This window comes from Callospermophilus lateralis, chromosome 5 (genome assembly GCF_048772815.1).
Source record: "Callospermophilus lateralis isolate mCalLat2 chromosome 5, mCalLat2.hap1, whole genome shotgun sequence".
Lineage (NCBI taxonomy): Eukaryota > Metazoa > Chordata > Mammalia > Rodentia > Sciuridae > Callospermophilus > Callospermophilus lateralis.
The window spans coordinates 67,036,554-67,061,026 of NC_135309.1; the positions used below are offsets into that span (position 1 = coordinate 67,036,554).

The 24,473-nt window shown below is 40.5% G+C and overlaps 1 protein-coding gene across 2 annotated transcripts in view; it reads left to right on the forward strand.

Annotated features, from left to right (window-relative positions):
* The window catches only part of Ppp2r2b (protein phosphatase 2 regulatory subunit Bbeta), a 428,729-nt gene that overhangs the window by 311,209 nt on the left and 93,047 nt on the right, over window positions 1-24,473 (forward strand). For both annotated transcript variants that reach the window (XM_076855947.1, XM_076855946.1), the window contains exons 3-4: window positions 16,222-16,319; window positions 19,407-19,572. In XM_076855947.1, the coding sequence (XP_076712062.1) occupies window positions 16,222-16,319; window positions 19,407-19,572 (264 nt within the window). The remainder of the gene's footprint in view (window positions 1-16,221; window positions 16,320-19,406; window positions 19,573-24,473) is intronic.

A 24,473-nucleotide genomic window follows, 5' to 3' on the forward strand; every position in this document is an offset into this window, starting at 1 on the left:
TGGATATTTCACAAAAAAAGGGCCCCAGATGTTTGAAAGACTTTTACAGACAAGGTAATCAATCCATTTGGTGGCCAGATGCTATCTGAAAATGTTCCTGCTACAGCACTGAGAGTTTCTAAATTCATTAGAAACATAAATTAATTAAATCTAATCAACAGTGGGTGATGCAGAAGATTAAACAGTGCAAAACAAATACATTTCCAACCGTGTTGTATTTGAGGTGGAGAAAAGCATCTCCACTTCAGACGTGAAAGTCAAATTAACCCTTCATGTGACTTCTCAGAAACCTTTGTCTAACCAGAAGCCCCAAGGAGGCTGTGGTTCTTCCCAATTAAGGCTGCCCTAGTGGGTTCCTTGACTTTTCAAGAAATGTATTGTGTCTCTAAGAAATGTTCTAGAGTGGCCTCATGTTTCTTATGCATTAATAGTAATGAAAATCTCCATTCTGTCTCTATCGTGAAGGGCCTTTGGAGACAAGATCTGTAATGGGCTATGAACTATGCATAAAACAGTATTTCTCAGTAGCATTCTAAAGTCTGATGAACTTGGAAACAGTGAAGCATTCTACTGTACTCTAAAGTAAGTTGCCCGAGTTCAGGGGTATTGCCTGCAATACTGAGTCCCTAATACCTGGAACAGTGCCTGGCACAAAGTAGGTATTTAATAAACACATTAAATGTACAAATTGTGGATAAATTTTTCTGAATCTGCAATTTGCCCAGATAAGCCCTCAATAAGAGCGATAATGCATGAGCTATTGCCCAGAAGTGTCTGACATTTTTCTCCCAAGGCACCGCATCTCAAGAGACTCAAAAATCTACAAGGTGTATCATAATTCAGCTCCAAAGTACTGTTTTGAAGCACCCTATCCTTTGTCCCATATCTTCTACCCTCCAGAAAACTGAAAAAGGTTCAGGGTGAGTTAATGGTGAATTTCTGTGGTCAACTTGTTCTCCAGGAAGTGCTCAGCTTAGTGGAGGCCAGCCTTCCACTATGGATCAGCTCTTCCCTCATCTTGTACTTACGCTTGCCAGTGCAGAAAAATGGCCCAAATCCAGGTGGGCAAAGGCGTTGCTTCCTTGCACTTGGACTTCTAGTGAGACTGATTTGCAGTGGGTACCAGCCACCAGTCAAGACCAGCAGCTGCTGACTCGGATGTCTACAGAGGCCAAACTACATAAAAGCTGCATGCAGAGAGTTAAGGGGGAACCCCAGGCTGGGGTGCTAAGGAATGGTAGGAGATGCAGGAAATTCAAGACCTTGTGTACTTTTATTGGGGGGGGGGGCGGTGCCACTGCTTCTCAGCTGGAGCCAGGAATGGCCATATGAAAATGGCCCAATGATGCCAATCTTTTATTTTTCTAAAGAAACTGAAAATATAAAAAATGAAACTTCATAATTTTTAAATGTTGAATTCAAAGAAACTGGAAAACTTTGTGTGGGCTAACATTGCAGTGCTGATAAATTTTAAAAAAAGCCCAAATGACTCTACTGATGAGATGACCTATCCACTGCAGTCAGGCTGCTTGGTCCTACTGTGTAGAGCTGGGAGTCTTTCTGGGATCCAGAGGAATGAGTCACTGGGAGGAATACCAACAAATTGTCCTAGTTATTAAGGATCTACAAAGCGCCAGGCACCACACTAAGCTCTTCACCCTCCTTATCCCTTTTAATCCTCCTGATTCCCTTCCAAAGTGATACCAGTATTATCCTTATTTTATAGCTAGAGAAACTGAGGTTCCGAGAACTCGAGTGTAACTCACTTGTAAATGGCAGAGCTGATGTATCTTTCTAAATTGAATCATCCTATTAATGTCCACATCATTACTTCTAGGTAAAATGGTTTTTAACATTTAGTGCTTCTGTGTGTTATGCACCCCTCCTGCAGAAATTTATTCATCTTATTTATTCATCATCCCCACTTTACAGATTAAGTTAAGCGGGAGAAGAGTGAGGTTCATCTTATATCCAAGATTAACCAGGTAGTAAATGTTGAAGCTCTAACTTGAAGTGGGAGTTGCTATTGATCACCTGTTAGAATTATTTTTCAAGACCAAGTCCTAGGTTAGGTGCATAGAAGATGCTCAGTAAATAGTTTTCATTTGGCAACAAATCTCTTTTTCGGCTGCTGAGCCTCAGGTGTGGTGGGTGCCTCTGGATAGTTGCAGTTTCAGCGATTGTTCTGTGAGGCTCACTAGCAGCTGCCACTCAAGCAGCCTTCATGTGTCACTTTGCTAACACCAGGCATGCACAGCAAAGACGGACAGGCCCCAAAGCTGGCTCAGCCACTAATGAACTGTCTAATCCAGAAATCCCCTCTCAGCGACCCGACAATCCAACTCAAACTGTGTGTGTGACTGAAATAGTTCACTGGGTCAGACTTCTTGGCATAGAAAGATCTTCCCACCCAGTCTCTGGTGTTCCATCACCTTTCTTCCTGGAAGTTAAAAAGGAAGAGACACTTTTTAGACAAGGGCTAGAATTTAGTATCAGAAGGATGGGTCTATATACAGAATGCATGTGTTTTCATGGATATGATTGGCTAAGAATAGATCTAAATAAAGAGAATAGGGTAAATGTATTTAATTAGTTTAAAATGTTTCATTATCCCATAGGTCTGTTATATCTAGTTTGTGTAAGAAAATATTAGAGGATATAAACCCAAATGATAAGCAACAACCATTAATATTTTAAGAATACATACTTTCATTGAACACTGATTAAGCATTTCCTAAGTGTCATATATTGGACTAGGAGCCAGGAACACCATGGTGAAATATCAGCTATGATGCCTGCCCTGGTTAATACCGTCTTACCAGGGAGACAGACAGGAACAATAAACACCCAAACAAATACAAAATGATACTCTGATGGGTGCTTTAAAGAGAAAGAATAGTCCAGGCACAGTGGCCCATGCCTGTAACCCCAGCAACTCAGGAAGCTAAAGCAGGAGGATCACAAGTTAGAAGCCAACCTGGGCAACTAAGTGAGAACCTGTCTCAAAATTAACAGGGTCAGGGATGTAGCTCAGGGGCAAAGTACCCCTGGGTTCAATGTCCAGTACCAAAAAATAAAACAAGGGAAAATATAGGGTACTATGAAGAGCATTGTAGACCTTAAAATGTGCTCTTAGGAAAGAACTCTCTTGGGAGGTCCTGTTTAAACTGAAATTTCTAAAAATGAGGAAATGGTAGCCAAAGAAAAGGAAAGGGGAGTAGTTTAGGCAGTTAGAGAAAGCAGCATATTTGAAGACCCCAAAAGGAAAACAGGATATTTCAAGGCCCTAAAAGCAGAAGGGGGCCTGGAATATAGCGAAGAAGAGGGCCAAGGGACAGTTTCAGATGAGATCTGGGAGGTAAGACAGGGCCATCTCGCACAGTTTCCTCAGGTACCAAAAGGTTGTATTACCAGGAAGCTTCCTTAGGATGGCCTCTGGTACATCTTGTTATTAAGTTCAGTTGAAGAAATAGATATATTTGAGATGGTGACTAGTATTGAATCTGTATTTTTAGTGTTTAATCTTTTGATTCCTTCTCTTGTGTGATAAAATATTGACAGTTTCTTTCCAAAAATTTTCAGAAAATAATGTAGCATAATCAAGATCATAAAAGTCTGCTCTGGTGCATCTTAGGATAAAGGGAATTTTGCTGCTGCATTTAATAGTTACTGGTTTTGTAAAGTCCTCAGCTTTTCCATATTTTTCAAAGGCAATAAACTCGAGCTGTTGGACTCAGCGCTTGAAATGTTTCCCCAAAAGTAGAGTCCTTGGAGATATGGAAATATGATCTGATTTCTGTTCCTCTCTCTCATCTTCTCTACTTGGAGGCAGTGTTTCTGAAAATGGACTTGCTACTTGATTTCTCAAGAACTGGTTTATTTCAGAGGTGTCCCAGGCTCTGAACAATTAAAAATAATAATAAGCTGAAGGCAGGAATGGAGCATATATGACTCTAAATTTAGGGAAGAACTGTCATGTGCATTACATGGGTGAACAATCAGTTGTCCCTATGAGAATCCTAAATCTTCAGCTGTGGACCATTTATGTCACATTTGCATTGCACAGTATGAGATACTAGGAACTTGGAAAGATACAGTCTACTAAGGAAATAAATATGGTTCTATCTTTAGGAAACTTATAATGTAGTTAGTGAGACAATACATGCTCTCAGTTTATTCGAGTTATCTATCAGCATTGGTACCCTAGTCCAGTAAAAATGAGCCTTGCTCAATAAGAAGATGCCAGCTAGATTAGTGAAGTTTTAAATAGAAATTGGCCTTACTTGGATTCTAGAAGAGACCATTTTTTAACTGGATCTTGGAAGGGGGTGGGGAAATAGAATAATTTTCAGGGAATAAGTTTCCAGATTGAGGAATTGTATAGGTGAAAGTCTGAGGGCAGAGCATTACAGAATAATCTCAGAACCCACTGTAGTTCCAGAGGTCTCCTGGGAATAGGTTATAGAATTTCACACACACACACATATCCATGCTTCTTCGTGGGGAGAGGATTTGTAGATCCTCAAAGAATTGTTGGCCCATGTAATGCACATGACAGTTCTTCCCAAGAAAGGTCAAGAGCAACAGTAAATCACATTGGAGAAGAGTTTAGGTTTTATATTCTTTTATTCATCAAACATCAGTTGTGGTTAGTGGACTTAGATGAGTAAATTAGAAACTCAAGCCTTAGTGAAATACACTTCAGTAAGCAAAACAGAAACAGAGTGAGAATGTCATGGATAGCATATGAAGAAATAGATGTATTTGAGATTGTGGCTAGTGTTGAATCTATATCTTTTTTTAATTAATTTTTATTGTAGGTTGTTCAAAACATTACATAGTTCTTGATATATCATATTTCACACTTTGATTCAAGTGAGATATGAATCTATATCTTTAGTGCTGTAGGAATGGAGAGGAAGGAGTTTTTTTTCTAATTAGGGAGCTTGTGAAAATCGGCATGAAATAGGTGGCATTCCAGTTAGTCCTGAAGAAACTGATTTTCTTTCTTTCATTCAGCCAGTCAACAAGTTTTTTGTGTTTTTTTTTTTTGTTTTTGTTTTTGTTTTCCAAATCTACTGGGTGCCAGTTCCTACACTGGGTCTCCAGATGATAAGAGTGAATCAGATCTGCCCTGGAGTGATGTACTATCCAAGAAAAATGCCACAGTCCTCACATCTGTCAGCCACAGCTGTTAAATAGGGAGATACTGAATGAGCAGGAGCAATGGGGAGTGAAGAAAAGACAATCAGGTGCACATAGAAAAAGGTGGCACCAGGTGGGCAGACAAACTCTGATGGAGCTTGACCCCTCTAGATCAGCATGTTTATTATGTAGGTTTCATCAAAGGGTTATTTGTGAGAAAGTCTCAGCAAAGGAGGTAATCTGAAGGACACAGGACTGGCGAGACATTAGGGTTATCTTGTTATGCTTCTCTGTCTCTGGGAGTTGATGTCTGAACTCAGGGCCTCGACTGATAACTCTGAGCCTTTGCACAGTTTCCTTAGGCCTGTATCACCATAGCAACTGGGCCACCTTGACCTGCACTTTTGCAGAGGCAGCTCCCAGCACAAATGCAGCCACTAGAGAGTCAGAAAGACCATGATTTAAATTGCCACCCTTCACAGAGAAGCGGATGTCAACAGGCACAAGTAGTGGAAAGAATATCTTAGGTAAATGAAATGACACTTTGGTCAGCGGAGATCATATTGACCTAGGGAGTTTGAAGAGTTAAATTTTGCTACAGTATCAGGACAGTGACAAGGATGACAAAGTTACAGTGGAGCCCAGAAGATACACTCTGCTAAGAAGTAAAACCCACAGCTATGTGTAAAAGATTAAGAAAGGGTTTTTTTTAAAAGGAGGGATTGTAAACAAAAGAGAGTAGGAAAAAGAATCATTGCACAAGAAGGTAGAGGGAAAAGACATAGGACTCAAGAGGCTAGCTCAAAATGACAGCTTGGAATCCAGAGTAGGGTTCAAATCTCAGTTCCCTTAACTATTCATCTTCCAAACTTAAGGGTTATGGAACCCCTGTGAGCCAACATTTGCCCATCTGAAAAATGCATGAAGATACTAAACTCATGGAGTTTGAGTGAAAATTCAATGGCATGGTGTAAACCACAAAGCACAGCTTCTGGACAAAATAGGAATTCCATAGATACAGCAGATGATACAGATTTAGGGTCTGGTACTATGCCTGGCATGCCTTAGGCCAACTGAATAAATGATAGTCTCAAAAACTCTGCTTTTCTAAATTGGGCAATACCCTTGTTTTTCTGAGACTGAAATCTCTTGAAGCCAAGTCAATAGCTAGTTAATTCCAATGTGTCTTCCTCATGACAGATCCAATCCTTTCCCTGTAGTCATACCGTAGTAAAGGAATGTGTGGCTCGAAAAGTTTTCCATTAAAGACTGACTTCCTGGAAGGGAGGTCTGCAAATCATTTGGAAAGTTCCTGGCAGCATCACCTGGGTCTGGCTATTTGCAAAGTGCCTATAAATCTCTTGCAGTTCAAGGATGAGTGCGTTTTTCTTTTCTTCTTCTTTTTTTTCCTTCTTCTGACTTATTTCTATAGAATATTAGGAAGAAGAGTGAAAGCTCAAGAAAGGCCATAAGGAGGTCAGGCTACCCATGTGGAAGTGATCTTGTGTAATTTCTTATCACTTTAGAGAATGTACAGGTGAGCAGCCTTCTGCTTGGTAGCAGTTCCCTTCTGTTATCTAACGGGGAACTGAAAGAATTGGATCCTTTCTGCTCTTAGCTCCAAAAGAGAAAGAGAAGGAGAGGGAGAGGAAGAAAGAGAGAATGACACAAGAAGCTTTTCATTCCTAGCCGTCAGGTACATCTATGAAATGTTGATGTATGGCAGAAATTCTTACAATGCAAAGTGTTCTGAGAATCTTGCTAAAACTTATATGAAGGAAGGGTTTCAATAACATTTCATTACTATCCATCTTTTGCTGTGAGTAGAAATGGAGCCTGTAGGGATTTTATTTCTTTCAACTGTCATTGGTGACCAATCCTTGTTACTGGTTAGTTCACTTATGCATTCATTTCTGTATTTAGTTAGCAATTCTACCAATTCTATCTTGTTACTACTTCACTATTCATTTTCCCCTAGCTGTTGCAATGTTCTCATCAACATACCAATATGCTATTGTTTCTATAATATCATTAAAACTTTTTTAGCATCTTCCACCATATTTCTTTTCCTTTGGGGTTGGGGTTCATCCTGAAGACTGAAGCTAGGACCTCATGCATGCTAGGCAAGCACTCTACCACTGAGTTACAGCCTCCCCCAACCTTATTTGCTACTCTCTACAGCAAAACTCATTGAAAGAGTTGTTTATAGTCAGTAACCATTTCTAAAAAGCACTTTCCTTTTTCCATGCCCCCTCCCCTCCCTGCATTCGCCCTTGTCTAATCCAATGAACTGAACTTCTATTCTTGCCCCCTCCCCCATTGTATGTTAACATTTGCATATAAGAGAATTTGGGGATTTGCTTATTTCACTAGCATGAAAGTCTCAAGTTCCATCCATGTACCAGCAAATGTCTTTTCTATGCAACTAGAATATAAGTTCAATGTGGACAGATATTTTATTAATTGATAGATCTCCAATACCTGTAGTAGTACTGACACATATTAGTGTGCCAATGAATACATGTTGAGTGAATAAATGGATTAATGAATAAATCTGTCAACATTGAGTCTTTGCTGATTTTCCTACACTTAGTATTCCTCATCAGTACCTAAACTGCATGAACTGCATTTGACTCCCCATTAAGTCAAATATAATGGATTTTCTAAGTATCCAATTGTCTATGGATAGAAAAAAGATGTTTAAAAACAGTAGGTGTGTACTATAGTAGTATCTTACCCTCATGAATATTTATTATAAAGGTTGGGTCCTGCTGATGATGAAAATCAACACCAGCCTATTCACTCTTTTACCACTTACCTAGTGTGTGTCTGCTCTGCTTCCAGTATTTTAGAATATACATGATATCCAAGAGGGAGTAATTTTTTATAATCCTCAAAACATCAAAATTTCCAGCCATAAAGAGAAACAGAGATTAAGTGATTCATCAAATTTTAATTAGCACATTCAGTCCTAACATTTTCACTCTTTGCAAAGACTATTGGAAAACAGCATAGCATAACACCTTGTGAGCTATCAGCAGAAGCACCTTTATTTTTTATATAGAGACCTCATGTTTCAGGAGAAAAACTTCCACTCTTTTCCTACTGTATCCTTCATTTCTTTAGGCTTACCTAGAGTTTTTAAAAGAACATAGCACACTTAGTGTTCAATTTGTCCTTTATACAAGCAATAGAGATGTCTTGAAAATGAGGATATGGCAGGAATGTATTACCTTAAATTGTGCTGTGACTTCTTACTGTCCTCTAGATAAAAAAATATTAAAAAATTTTTTTAAATTCTTATTCTGTGACTCAGAGACCTCCATTATTAGGGACTTCAAATAACCTCTCCTCCAACAATTTTTCACTATATGCCAGCCTACTACCAAGACATCCCAGTCCTCTAAACCCAAAACTCCTGGGTGCACAGACTGGTTGTGTTTTGGGTTTTTTTGTTTGTTTTTGTTTGTTTAGTACATCCCTGCACCCAGTCCGTGACACACATGTGAAACATTTGTTAAGCAGAGTCCTTCATCTCACACTCTGACCATCTTATTGTCACCTCTGTGCTGTCTCCCAAGTAGCACTGTGCCCTGCTTCCCTTTCTTCTCCTATGATTCATAGGACCCCTAATTCCTGGCAAATATTACAAGCACTTTTGGGGGGTAAAACCTATTTCTTATTGACCACTCTATATTTTTCTAAAGTTACCACTCACTATTCCAAGTAAGAACTTTCCCTCACCTCACACCCCTTAAGAAAATCTTTTATACTTCCACTCACCATGAATCTTTTGTTTGTTGATATGCTATGGTTGGTTCAGTGGTGAACAAATTCCTTGTTACGCTTACAACTTAGAGACGGAAATGGGCATCTACAATGATAAGAATGTAGCTGTGGTTACGTGTTAATGGTAAGTGGTGATAACTTATGAAGGAGGAGGAGAGTGTCAAGGCTCCATAATAAAAAGAGGTATCTTGGGCTTGGGAGAAGTCATGCATCCCTAAAGAATTTGTATTTCATACAAATTTGGGGAATTTCCACTTCTGCCAACTGTATCCCATTGCCTTATCTTAGAGCATCTGGAATAGCAAAAGTTCTGACTCAGGATATGCCCAACAGAAGCCATATTTAACTCAGCTGTGCTTAAGTGGCTCAGGGCCTGCCTGAGAGCGCCTCTTCCCCCACAGATGTGAGAGCTTTCTCACTTTGGCCCTGAAGTCCCACCGACTTTGGGGTCAGCTATAGACATCCCATATTGTGCAGATAATAGATCTGAACGATTGACAGAGTTTGCATTGCCTGAGCAGTTAATTACTCCTGCTTTCTGAAAGAGTGGGTGACAGATGGTTAGACACCTTGAGAGTAGATTCCATGTAAACCACACAGGCATGTAGAAAAGTCTGGATGACTATCGATTCTCCCCCCGCCCACCCCACCCTGTTTTTTTCTAGACTTATAATTTTTAAGATTCCTTTGCCCTTTGGGCAGGTTTTGTTCCCACTACAGGAAATAAAGCTGTCTTCTAGGTTTCTATGTTGCAGGAACTTGTTTTGAATGAAAGACAATCTCCATCAACGCACATGTCCCCAGGTTGCCTCAAACCTGGGTAGTGCTGGAGATGTGGTCATCCTGGGGCAGCTGCGTGCATTTTAATGGAAACAGCATGGCATTCATTACTCACCTGCTTCCCACCATCTGGATTTTCACAGCTCAGCAAGCATGGTGGGCTTCCTGCATATTAGCAGGGAGAACTTGGCAACCAAGGAGGGTGTGGTTAGGTCCCTTTGAAGTCGTAATTTTATAAGGGACATCATGAGTAAATTGGAGTGGGCGTTCTATCACAGTCAGCTGCTTTCACATTTGAACGGTTGAAAAACAATGCACCATCTCCCCAGCAGGCAAAGGAGGAAATAAACCACCTCAGTGCTGGGAAACAAGCAAGTGGGAAGAAAAATTGGTCGTGTGGTAGAATGGAGAGAAAATGTGCACGTGAGAATTCGTGCACAAGTTTCTCAGCAAGAGATCAATCCCCCCCCCCATTCATCATGCATTAATAATTACTTCCAAAGCAAAGAACTATGAGGGAAACAATGAAACAACATGTCTATAAGTATGCATTTAAATTCAAAGAACTAAAAATCTAAGAGTGACTTAAACCACAGTGTCTACTATTTAACAAGTCCAGGCATTGTATGTCCTGAGGTAGGTTTTAGTTGCTCATGATGTCATCAAGGACATTGTTCCGTTTTTCCATTTGTCTTATTTGGCCTCTTCACCTTTTGAGGTCCTCAGGTTTGTTACCTCATGGTCACATGATGGCTACCTCAGTTCCATGACATATAATAACAAGCAGACAGAAAACATATAATAACAAGTCAGTCCAGCTGGAAGGTTTCTCCTTACTTGCTTTCTTTTATTCAGAGAAGTAAAATCTTTCCAGAATCTCCGCTCTTCTCTCATCTTCCCAAATAGACTTTTCTTTGTCTTATTGGCCAGATCTGACTCATATGGCCACCCCTAGCCACAAGACAGATTAAGCAAGCATCTGGGTTATTATTGTTGTTGTTGTTATTCTCTACAGCAGGACAGTATAGGGCAAGCAAGGAAGAATCACTAAGTAGGGGTAGCCAGAGTGTCTACACAGGGCTGGGGTGTATGTAGCTCAGTGCAGAGTGCTTCCTAGCAAGGGGGGACCCAGGACTCCATCTCCAGCACTGAAGGAAGAAAAAAAAAAAGTGGTGGTGGTGGGGGGGGGTCTCTACACTACACAACATATTACTTGCCATTACTGAGCTTGTTCTGCAAGGGCAGACTGACATTTGTGGCACTGTGCTTATGTTTACACAGGAGCAAGGGTTGTGATAGGACCTTAGGAACTGAAGCCATTGTACCCTCTACTTGCATATAAGAGGAACACCAGCAGCACGTTGGAGTTAAAGCCAGTATGCACAGAATTATTCATATTCCAATGAAAGGAAAGGGATTCCATTTCTATACCAAATGCTGTTCTGATAGCAAGAATCAAGTCTGGATCAGACACAAAATATGTCTACACACAGCAAGGATAGGCAGCTTGGGGATGGCATTGACTCTTTTTTGGCCATAATCATATTACCCGCTCCTGCCCACCTATTTTGGTGGAAAACATCTTTTAATGTACTATTTCAGATATAAATCTTACCAAGGAAAATGGATCTTGACTTGGAATTTTGCACCAAGAGGAGACCACAGCTTTTTACAGATGGGAAGAGGAATTCTAATTCCCTCTGGAAGCCTGCATCCCCTCTTGGTTTCATGGATGAGTGCCACAGTCTGGCTGGGCACAATTCAGGAGCCACTTATCAAGCAGAAACCAACTTTATTTTTAGAACACACGCCACACCACACAAGCTCTTCAGGAATTCCCTCAGAGCCCAACTGCCACCACCGGCTTCCCACAAGCCTCTCAACCCCGCCCCCCCCACTCCTCCTGCTCTTGAGGCTGATTGGCTGGATCATGTGGGCGGAGCCAAAAAAGTCCCCCAATGAGCAGCTCCATGATCTGAAAGGGCGGGGAAACAGCCCAATGAGCATCACTGCAGAGGAGCCAATCAGCTAGCAGCTAGAAGTTTGCTGGGGCCGCTGTGAGCCAATCATCAGTTGGCAGCTGGAAGTTTGCTGGGGCCCCTTTGGCTGTGGCTCTCAACAGATGAGAGAACACACGCTATGCTCTCCCTTTCATACATATGACCTGGTTCTTTTCAGTACTGGGGATTGAACCCAGGGCCTTGCACCTGCTAGGCAGTGATCTAACACTGAGCTCCATCCCAGCCCCAAACATTGCTACTCAACCAAGGAACTAGAGCCTAGAAGTGACCCCCAAATTCTTTTCTATACAAACCTGGCAACTGCCACCATTTCGCCACTGCTGTCCACTACAAAAGCTTGTTTTATCTCATTGTTGATATTCTTGTCCTAGAAAATCACCTATAGGTTGACCCAATCATCAGGAATAAAGCCAAGTACTGAGTGGGCAGAAGTAGTCTGCTGATGCAAGTAGGGTAAATGGCTTTATATTATTATCTGCCAAATGTTTCTTAGATGAAAGATAAAACACATAATGGGCACTGAAGGCTGAATTGCATTACCCTTTTATTTCCATCCCTATGATTGATGTTGAGAGGCAGTACTGGTGACCTGGTCAGTAAGATGTTATTCCATCTACAGGCTTTGGGTTCAGCCCTCTCTAGGTATAAACCAAGTTGTCACTTTAGCAGAACAGTCACCCACCCTGTGAGCCGTGCATTACCTAATCACCCAGATGCTCACCTCCACCCAGTCCTCGGCCATTGTAGGAGATGAGGGGGGCACGCTAAGGGTGCCCTCCATCTTCCTCAGCCTCATGATAACAGGAAAGCAATTGCTTAGTCAAAATCTATTTTTCAGGTAAATGGAGACTTTGTGTGTGAAATGATGAGTCTGGAACTTTTGTAGGATGCTGAGATGGATTTTTAAAAGGAAAAACTCAAGTCTTCACAGTGACTGTTGAACTGGAAATGGGTTATCAGGCCACCATTTTGTGAAAATTAAATCGGCACAAATAGATGTGGAGCAGGGCAAACCTCATACCACCCAGGGCTTCCTTTCAAAATCATTTTAACTACCCTTGACCTCTACCACTGTTGTTGGCTTTTGTTTTTCAGTCAGTGTACACTTTATCCCCATCTATATAGAATAGAAGAAAAATGTTCAAGGTGTAGTTTCTTGCTCAACAATGGGATTAAGCTGGGCATTTAGTGAAACATTTGAGTCGTCCCACAAATTTATAATCTCAGGGTGAAAGCCATATGGAACTTGAAGCATCAAGTTCTGTGGATCACAAGTTGAGGCAAAGTTGCCTCCTCTAAGTTTGCCGCTTTCTGTCATTACCACTTCCTCTTTGTATTCTCACAGAATCTTTTGTTTCTTGTAGCATGTGTTTTGCAATTTATACGATTCTACCAAATAGCATGTTGCAAACACAAAAGTATGTGTTTCAGAAGTCTCTGTATCTTGAAATTGGAATGTGGGTGTGATTCATGAGTTTTGCATCAATTATTAAACAGTTGGAGATGAAGATAGGCAGAGATGGATGGGCAGTAAAGTATTCCAGGTACACCTACCAGCTTAGCGGTGATAAATGAGTTGGGAAACATGAAAGTTCAAAGCAGGTTTTAACTCGAGCTGCAACAGCGTACGCTCTGAAGGGAGGTAGACTACAGCTTGATATAAACCACCTCAGAGACAAACCAACTGGCTGGGAGGAGCCAAATAAACCTAAGGACTTTGTAAGAGGAATAAGGATTTTCAGAGCCCTTCTGTGCCAATCACCCTTTCTCTTGCAGGATTCTTGAGGGAGACAGAGCTCTGGAGAAGGACACCATTTGGGAAACAAATGGGATGTGTCTTATTGTCTGGGGCTGTGTCTAACATTCCATAATACAAAGTTCTAATAATACAATACAAGGAATCCTTCCTTGGTTTGACCCATGTGAGCCTAAAGTTGGGGGAGTGAAGATATTTTCAGGATGTGGGCAGAAGGACAAGTATGGTTGTCCTTGGGAAAGCAAGTTGTATTTCCCTAAGTGACATTCCTTGCCAATGGATCCAAGGGCTCACACTGGAAAAAGCAACTTCACTCTTTTGATACCCAGCTTCATCAAAAAAAAAAAAAAAAAAGGTTCACCGTTTAGTCCCAGTGCTAGGGCCCTGCACCCCACCTGGACCTCCAGAGCTCTGTGTTAACATTGCTGCCCGGTGGAAGGCATAAATTACCTAAGCAGAGCCTTATGACTGAGCCCAAAGACAGGAGCGTGTCTAACCCCAGGGCTGGTCTCATCACTCCTGCTACTCTGTCTGGGAAATGTTAGTGTTGGAGCAGTCTGAGGTCCTTGACTCTTTCCCTGATACTTGACAGAAGCCCCAAAGTGAAAAGAAACAATCACCACCTTAGGTTCTACCCGGGTCAGGAAGCTCTATGCCTGACCTTGGCTACTCACTGCAAAGACGGGAGCCGTCACTAATGTCCGAAGTGTACCCAGCACTTAGTGCTTTGCAGTCCTGACATTCCAAGGCAACTGCAGACATTAAACAGCTGCTTCCTTCCCTCTAAACACAAGAGTAGTGGGCTAAGATGCACAAATTAAAACAAAGGAACGTGGTCAGCACTTCCCCTGAAGGGGCCGGTTTCCCAGCCATGACAGACTGCATTACTCCTCAACTCAGAGCACTTGTTATATAAACCACCCTTGTGAAGTTATATCAAGAGATTACCAGCCACGTAACTTATTTTGTGTCTTCTTACACTTGACTCATTGGAGGGATCTTTCTGAGAGAATACTCCATTTCTAGTGTAGGTGCTCATGAAGAATGGAGCAGCCTTTTCTGAATGAAGACACTGAGGGCCAAAAGTCTCAAACTGGTGACCCACAAACCACATTCACAGACGAGATTTTCTTTTATTTTCATGATGCTTATAAAAAGAGTTGTCAGCATATAAAATTTTAGAGATTTTCATGATGCTTATAAAAAGAGTTGTCAGCATATAAAATTTAAGAAATTTTAGAGATTTAGATTTTAATATCTAGATAATTCTAGATATACAGCTTCTTTAAAAAAAAAAAATGAGAACATTGGCAAACCCATGCAGTATTTCATGGCCCCAAATGAATTAAGCCAGGGGCCACTTATCCCTTAAAGGGGGCCACAGCCTTTTTAGTTAACCTGGAAGACTTCATCCATGCTATTTTGTGACCCTATAGGGTTTAAATTTGCTACCCATGAGGTCAGTCATCTAAGAGGTCAAAACTAGATATTGTGAATTGTTGGTTCCATGCCTAGTTTGCAACGGACTGGGCTTTTGCCTTATTATTTTTATTTTTATACAAAGAATGTCCATTAGGAGCATTTCCATATATGGAAAAAAAAAACAGCTACTCTATGTAAAGGGGGCAGTTTTACATTATTTACCTGAATAAATCAGGCATACAAATAAAATCCTGAAATGAGGATATAGAAGGAAGACTGGAAATTGGAATTATTCAGGGGTGATTGCCTTTGTTTTCCACCTCATGGTTTCCCCTTTACTTTCCTTACATGCATGTTATCTTTAGAATGTTCCTCAGTCAAAGGCCATGGTCACAATTCCCCTGCCTTTTTTTTTTCTTTTTCTTTTTTAATAACTCATTTGCACCCTTGGTAACAATTGTAGGAGCCCTGCAGGGGAATAATTGTGGGGGAATTAACCTCTGACATTTTTTCTAAAAATAGTCCTAATAAATCCAATCATAGGTAATTTACCTGTCCTTGTTCCTCCCGGGGTAACCAGCATTGAAGAAAGATCTGGCAGGCTGGCATTCCTTCAGCAATTATCTGTGATCTGAGTTCCTGGCGCCTATGCTTTTTCTCTGTTTAGAAATATATTCTGATTGCCCTTTCCCCTCTGACCCGGTGACCTTGTTTGCTCAACACCCTTCTTCTGGATTGGAATGAGGCCATGCTGGTCCGGTAGGATGTGCTGGGCTCCCATGGAGAGGCAGGGTGCAAGTCAAGCTGAGGCATTTGTGGTCTCCCTCCCTCCCAGAGATCTCTGAGCTCTCCTCCTCCACTCCTGGCGCCAGAGCTTCCAGCATCCTAGCTCTGAAGCATCTCAGTCCTCAGCCCTGATTCGAATCCCCATAATTGAAACCAGTTTGGGGAAGTTTCTTGGTGTAGAAAATGAGGTGGGGGAGCCCTGAGTGGGTGACAGGGCTGTGGCTAGCAGAAATGCCCAGAGTCACAAAGAAATTAATTTCTCTTTCCCAAAACAAAAGAGTCCGAACAGGCTCTTCGCTTTTGTGGTTCCAAGAGACCACAGTGCAGTGTGGCCATCAAGAAAATTTACCTTCCCAAGTGCCACTTCTGGTGCCACTTAAAATACAGAACAGAAAATCCTTGTAAATTCCGCTGCAGAGAAAAAGCCCTAAGCCTTTAAATGCACAGAAAAGTATGTCTATTATCTATCCTTTCCAAGTAAGTGTGCAGTTACTTAAATTGCCTTTGTCTTCTTCTTTTCAGCTGACATTATCTCTACGGTAGAATTCAACCACACGGGAGAATTACTAGCGACAGGGGACAAGGGGGGTCGGGTTGTAATATTTCAACGAGAGCAGGAGGTAAGTGGCGGTGAATACAAAATGCCCATTTTCTTCTCTTTCTAAAGGAGGCTTCCTGCTGTTTCTTAATCCTCATGTGTCACCCTTTACCTTTGCTGCTTTGCTCACAAACTTAAAACTGCCACAAAGTCATTAACATCAACAGTTCCACTCACACTCACAAAACCACCTTTAAAAGGTGCTTTTCCCGGAGGGTGGCCTTATCACTTCCCCATTCAGAGACCCTCCATTTTCATCCAACCTGCAAAATTCCACGGATGTTTTTGGAGCACAGCTCCTCTTTTTGTATTGGGATTTGTTCTGAAGTGATTGAAATCTAGTTTTCCTTGATTTAAGGAAGTTGCCAGAAGAATATGAAAGAGAAAAAAAAAAGTTTTGGTGTTTTTTGATTATTGCCAATAATTACAAATGCAACAAGTTGGGTCCGTAGAGAAGAAAATGACAGCTCAGCCTACCCTAGAAAGTGAAGTGTCCCCCAAAGTGACGTCTCAGTATGGCATACATGTTAGTGGAGGTGATGTGAGGGTCCCTGGAGCTGAGCGCTGTCTGCAGCACTATTTCTGAGCAAGAGTTCTAACTTCTAGTAAATCTCAAAAAGCCCATTTCTTCTTGAGACTTGGGTTCCACTAGGAATTGTTTCTCTTTTTCATATAAATTGGGTTTTTTTGGTGTCTGCTTCTATTTTGTCAGAATGGAATTATGGCCCAATTTGATTTCCTTGTCCTCCCCTGGCACAGTCTTGGAGCTTCCAGCAGGCTAGTCTGTGTTCTAGTAACTCTCCCATCTGCCACTGCCTGCCTCTGAGATTCATCAGGCACTCTGGAAGCGTGAAGGAGGCCCCATGTAAGAGAAAGGCTTCACCAGAGACTTCCTTAGCAATTTAATGCCTATTTTGTGCCTCAAAGCCATTTGCATTACACCTCCCCTCAAAAAAGGAAAGCCTCATTTAGAGGTGATATATTTGGTAATTGCACATTATTTGCAATTAATTTCTATAAGGGCATCGTAATCCCTCAGGGTTCTATATAAATTCAAGTGCTCAGCATTAAATCAGGCACCCAGCCTATTGCACTGGCCCTGGAAACATGAAAATGTGGTTGGCAAGTAGGAACTAATAGCTCTTCGTGACCTGGAATTTTTCCTGCTTTTCCAGAGCTGCCTGGTGCTAATTGGTCTGGCACATACTATACACACTTGACAGTCTGATTTGGATGGTAGCAAATCAACACTCTTATAAATTTGTTGTTAAGGTGGACTGGCTGTCTGTGCAAGTAAACAGGAGAGTAGCAAGTATGTCAGCATTGAAAGTCTTTTGAAAAGTGATTTTTCAAATCTTCTCCAATTTAAAAAAAAAAAAAATCCAATTAGGTTCACAGTGATGATAAAGAGGAACCAGAGGAGCTATTCAGCATAAATTACCCAAGGCAGCATGTTGCCAGTAATATTCCACCCCACATTTTCCGTTACTATTTATAGGTTTCACCTATTTTAATTTACTGAAATATCTGGGAAGCCTGATTCATTAATAGAATGATGGGGGCCACATTCTCCAAAGCTAGGCTTTTTTTGTTCACTGGAAAATAAATGTTAATGAGGATAAAGAACATGCTGTTAAGTGTTTATCTTTGTAGGGAGTCTGGGATTAAAATGCATGCTAAACCTGACAGACAAAGCCATGTGACACTGGGGCAGGCCAGCTTTTGACTTTAGTGGGCAAGCTCTGCTAGTGGGTTCAGTGAGCACAGTCCATAGAAACGGCTCATCAGAAACCCCCATGCCCACAAATGGATTTCACACCAGAGCTCAGCATCATTGCCCGTCAGTAGGTTGAACAGGCTTTGGATGTTCTGTATCTACCTAGGAACATAAGTGTTTATTAATAGTCATGCTTTTATACAAATATTTAAGAAGATTTGAATTTTTGAACAGTTTTCCAAAGCCTAAATCTCTTAGCTCTTGGTGATGGTCCTAAAATGCCTGAAGTAAAACCTCCCGTCTCTTTCCTTTTCTTGTTAGCACTGTTTTCCCTCCTCTTCCCCTTTTTCCCTCTCTTTTGCCCCTTTCTGCAGACCCTTGCCCTGTGCCCCATTCTCTCAGCATTTCTTTAGTTCCCACTGTTCACCCTTTGCACAATCAGCACCAAGGGAAAGCCACAGGTAAAGTCTCATCATTCTCTTAATGATACAGATGGCCTCTCTTGCTCCCGTTTTGTCACTCATGTTGACAAAAAGTGGGGAGGGGTTCCTGATCCCCCAATCTGATCCCCCATAAGCTGAGAGACCATGGAGAAGTCATTTAATGTACCTGAGCCTCATTTGTCCACGTCCCTGCCCCGCCTCCTTCTCAGAGATCCTATGAGGATCAGGTGGAATTTTAAAGGGCCAGTGGCCACTAAGAAAAGACGGTGAAGAGAAGAAAAGAAAAAGAAAAAAAAAAAGACCGTGAAGATCACAGTTGCTACCACTTTGTTTTGTTTTTGTTTTTATTTATTTATTTATTCATTTATTTATTTATTTATTGAGACAGGGTTTTCACTAAGTTGCTTAGAACCTCGGTAAGTTGCTGAGGCCGGCTTTGAACTTTTGATCAATCCTCATGCCTCAACCTCCTGAGCTGTTCCATGCACTGCCAGGCCAGACCTTTGTTCTTTTTTAAGGAATTGATACAAATATATGTGGACACCAGCATCAGATGGCTATTCCAAAGGGCATCTGAGGCATTCATTGGATGCACAAAGAAATTGTGAGAGCTTCTGTTTATGTTGATTTTAAATCTTATATTAACCTGTTTGTATATGCTATGATGTATACCATATATTACTGCAGAAGTTTATGTATATGGTTTATAAGAAAACATATGCATGTTGGAGACGCCGGTTGTTACCAAGAGGATGCATGATCAAATGCTTTGGAGGCTCCTAAGTAAGGGTAGAACATTACCTGTAGTGGTCTCAGCTCATCCAGCTCTGACACCACCTCCCCCTCCTGCCCCTGATGACTCCACTCAAAGAAAAAAGGAATGGGCGAGTTGACAGTTGGTTTCCATGATTTAATCCTTTGTGTATTCTTTTATTTTCCCTTTCTACAGAGTAAAAATCAGATTCATCGTAGGGGTGAATATAATGTTTACAGCACATTCCAGAGCCATGAACCCGAGTTCGATTACCTGAAGAGTTTAGAAATAGAAGAAAAAATCAATAAAATACGATGGCTTCCTCAGCAGAATGCAGCTTACTTTCTTCTGTCTACCAATGGTATGTGGAGGTGATTTTCCTGTTTGAGATTTTCAGAGATGTGGTCAGCCAGCAGTATGTGTCAGTCTCTTTAGTCTCAATTCTCCTCTACATTTTGTGGTCTGGTGAACATAGAACCACATTTACAAGATGCTTCGCAGTGTACCAGGCACACACACAGTAGGCCCTCAATGCATAGTAGCCATTTTTTAAAATAAATATCAAATTTATGACTGAATTATGTGGTACCCATTATCAGCAGTTTTCAACTAATGTAGATTATTTGCAGGTGTTTTTAGTATGTGACTTCCTGTCTTTAAGATTCACCAAATGTTACTCTGGGCACACATTTCAGGAAACTTGACATGCTGTCTCTGTGAGTTTGGCATGCTGAATAGAAGTTATTAATCCCTAAATATATTTTAGGGTCTGTAAAGCAGATGGTTGTGTGTGTGTCTCTGACAAAATATCTAATCTGGGAGCCCAAGTCAGGAGGAGTTAGGGACACAGCAAAAGAACTGATCAAGAAAGTATTTCCTTTTCCATCTCCCTCCAGACTCCTGTACCATTTGTTGGTTTAGAAGGAGTTGATGTAAATAGGTCAGAGAGAGAATGTTGGTGTTTGAATAGAGAGCCAAAGTGCTCATTCACTGGATAAGTGGAGTTACTAGAGTTACCTCCCTCCAAGTTCTTAAACCTGTGCTTCAAAAAGCCATCTATGACCAACATAATTTAAAATAAAGTCATATAGGAAAGGGTGCTGCTTTTTCACATGACAAGAGGATTAGTATATGGAAATTAAACACCATTTCCCAGACAAATAAGTTGGAGACTGATTCCTTTCATTTGTGTGTGTTTATGAGGAGTACACACTTAAATGCAAATCAAGACTCAAAGGATTTGCTTTTTACCTACACACAGCATTTAAGAAGAAAGGAAACTGGTCATATCAAGTGAAAAACAATGCAGATGATATCTATAACACAATAAAGCATGTGTTATTTTAAAAGCCTAGAAGGAATCACATCAAAGCTCATCATGATTAATTTTTGATTGTGCATTATAGGTGACCTGTAAATTTGGTTCTTTTATCATTGTAGTTCATTTGACATTTTCATTGTCTAATTTTGTACAATGAGTCCTCTATTAATTTATACAAAAGAGAAAAGTTTTCTGTGCATATGAGCCCCCACATCCCTCTAATATACAGTGTAAGAAAATGGCAGTTTTGAAACAGGCATTTTAGAGTTATCCAAGCACATCTCATCTCAACAGGACCAGATCTCTACTCATCTGTTTTTCCAGATTCCAAATAATTTAATTTTTTCTCATAACTATATTTATTGTTCTGTTTATATTTTGAAAACCTAATTTCTTGGAAACCAAACCACATGATTTTGTTTCAGTTTCTTCCCTTTGAATTTTGCTGTTCAATTTTCATCCAGAGGCTCTGCAGTTTCAACATGACTCAGAATAAAAGGGACTTCTGATAGTTTTGACCTAATTATTTCCGGCAGAGGAGAAGTGTCTGATTATCTTCTATAGCTAGATTATGTTATGTTATAAAATTTAGCCTATTGATTATTGCAATAAAATTCAAAGACTTATTAACTACTTTGGAGGGGGGATGGGAAGGAAAGTGAAATGCAATGAAGATTAATTATATAGCATAATGTTCTGTTAATTGAGTTTTTAGATAGTTTTTTGATTAACAAGGATATTATCTTCCCATTTGGGATGTTATTTCATATGCCAACAGCATCTCAAAATGATTCTTATAAGAAAAATTCCCATGTTCTTATGCAATTTTCTATTTTATACTAATATTGAGGTTGAGACTCCCCCTAAGCCAAATAGGTTAACATGCAAAAATTAATGGAAGACAATTGGAATTACTGTACAAAAGAGAAAATGAAGATAAATGATAAGATTGTGTTTAAAGCTGGCACAAGTGATGATAAACTACTCAGAGAACCAGCCAGAAGAAAGAAAAAGCCATTACTCATAGAAACAGCCACATGTTCCTTAGACTTTTTTATCCACAAAGCTTCAAGATACCGAGTCAAGAAAAATGGTGTGATAATCAAGTCAAGGATGACTCCCGGCAACGCAACCCTGGGGAATTGGATCGAATCCTCCATCAATTATCTTTTTTTTTTTTAAATTGTGCTTATCTCATTATAGTTGGGCCTAATTTTTACCTTCTGCTAAAGTGTTTTTCCAACCTCATAATTTTTAATGAAAAAATAAAACTAATATCCCATTGTGAATCTAGACCTTGAAATTATCTGTCATGTGAAAATATGTTGCTTGACCCAGCTTTCCACTTCTTTCTTGATTCCTCTGATGAGAAGGGAAGCAATCCTGAGTTTGTTTTTCATCAAAGTGATACATGTTCACTGTAAAAATTGAGGAAATACAGAGAAGCAAAATGAAGACCATAAAAGTGTTCCAATCCAGATAAATCTCCTATTAATGTCTTTTAAAGCAAGAGACCAAAGGCACAGATGAATTTGGGTTTTTTTTTTAAAACAGAAATGTGATATAGTCTACAAACTTTTTAAATCATGTTTTTAATTTAATAACATGGATCTTTTCCTAATTGTTAAATATTCTTCTAAATATCACAACATTTTCAATGACTACATAGTATTCCTATGTATGATGCCTCAAGTATCCAACTATCGAATCTTTAGGGGTTAACAAATTCTTACTCCTATAAATTAATATTATGTATATAATCGAATCCTATAAACCCTTATAGATGTTATAAATAAACATAATTAGGCAAAACACATTATAATCATAAATAACCTGTTATATCTACTAAAAATAGTTATATAATTATATAAACAAATAATAATATACAGAAATTTTTCATATTAGTTATCTCTGTCTAGTAGAATTGACAGTTTTTTTTATACCTTCTACTCATTTTCATTTTCTAAATTACAAAAGACATCTATACTAAAAAAAAAAACAAACCTATATGTGCAAAATTATTATAGGTTTGTAACCTCCCCCCAGAAAAATCACATCAAGGAAACACTGTAAGAATTTATGCAAAATTCTGATGACAAATTGTCCCTGACCAGAGGGATTATAAGCGATTTTTATTCTTTGTGTTTTACCTGTGATTTCACTCTTTCTTTGTACAGCAATTTATCATTCATGATAAAAACATAAGATAAAAATCGCCTTGCAAATGGGACGGGACACGTTTCAAAGCCAAGCAACAGTAAATATTTGGTGTTAAAATCCACTGACTCCTGAGTTATTCTCAGCCACAACTGATCAGGACCTAATCAAGTGACTATAAATACAGTCCATGTTTCATCTTCTTACCCTAAAAAGCAGTATCTTATGCAACAGCAATCCAGAGAGGGTGGAACCAGAGGGGTTGGCATGTAGATGGAAAGTTCTGCATTAAGCTCACAGCTGGAGAAGGCTTCTTCACCTTTTGCCCATCACCAGCCAGGGTGGTGAGTGCTTCGTTCAGAGCACACAGATTGTAGCAGCCTTGCCAGTGACGCTCAGCTATGTGAAAACAGGGGCACTTATCTGTCCAAGTAGCCCCATTGCTGCTAAAAGCCCACGATATGGCACATTTAAGACCTCCAAGGACAAGGCATTTGTTTCTGATGGTTTAAGGAAGCAGTACTGTGAATTCACTTCCTGTCCTTGCAAGATCTGTCTTCCCAAAGATGCAGGAAATGGGAAGTGTGGACCCGGATGAGGAGAAATGGAGGCCCGAGATGAGGGTGCAAAAGAAAAAGGAAATCCCAGTAAGGCAGGGAAGGGGGATGGCTTCCCCCATGCCAGTGGTACAGAGAGGGGGTATGAAGTACAGACGTCACTGAGGGATAAGCCTAACGCTGTCAGGGCAGCGTGTGGCTATTGCAAAATAATTGACTAATTTGCTAATCCCAATAACAGCCACTACTTGCAGATCATTATTAGCAGACCTGAACTGTGTTAAACACTCGCTTGCTGTTATTCATTTAATCCCAGGAGCCCCTTGAGGGAGATACTGTTTCCCTTCATTTACAAATAAAGAAACTGAGGCACAGAGTAACTGTCTTCATTGGTTATGTTGAAATATGTGGCATATACTTACATGAAAAACGGATTTATCTGAAACTCACATTTAACTGGACGACTCGGTATTTTTTCCCTGCCAAGTGTGGGGGGTCTTATTTGTCTGTTGTTCCAGAACTACTAGTGCAGCCTATTGCATAGGAATCCTAGAACCTGGCCACATGGAGCTGGAGTGGGAATTAGGCCAAAGGTTGTCAGATTCAAAAGCTTCCTCCATAGAGGCAAATACAAGTGTCTGCCTTCCAGGAGAGAGGTTAAAACAAGTACAAATAACAAACGCAGGGTGTGATAAGGAAGGCGTGCAGAGGCATGTGGCCCCACAGACATGATTTGTTTAGCTCCATGTGTCTCCTAAAGAACCAAAGGGTTGGGGTGTGGCTCAGTGGTTGATCACTTGCCTCCCATGTGTGAGGCCCCAGGTTTGATCCCCAGTGCTCCAAGGGGTGAAGGGAAGGGCCAAAGGAATGGAAAGCCTTCAGGTATGGCACCCACCTCCAGCTCCCCAGGTCCCCTGTTCTCTGTCACTCACTGCCTTGGAGTCCTCATCTTTGTCTTAATGCTGTGGAGATACACAGGAGTCACCAAGTAATATGATGTCCTGGGACAGTCAAAAGATGACGAAGTTGCAGCTGGAATTACAGGACCGGCAAGGGGACAGGAGCGTGATTCGGTGCATCTCCATACCATTTAGTATTGCTAGATGTATGCCCTATGCAGAGGAGATGGATTCGTTCATCCATCCAGTATTTATTATCTATTACGCCCTGACACTATTCTAGATGCTGGAAGGTTGGTGATAAACAAGACAGAAAAAATCCTTGCCT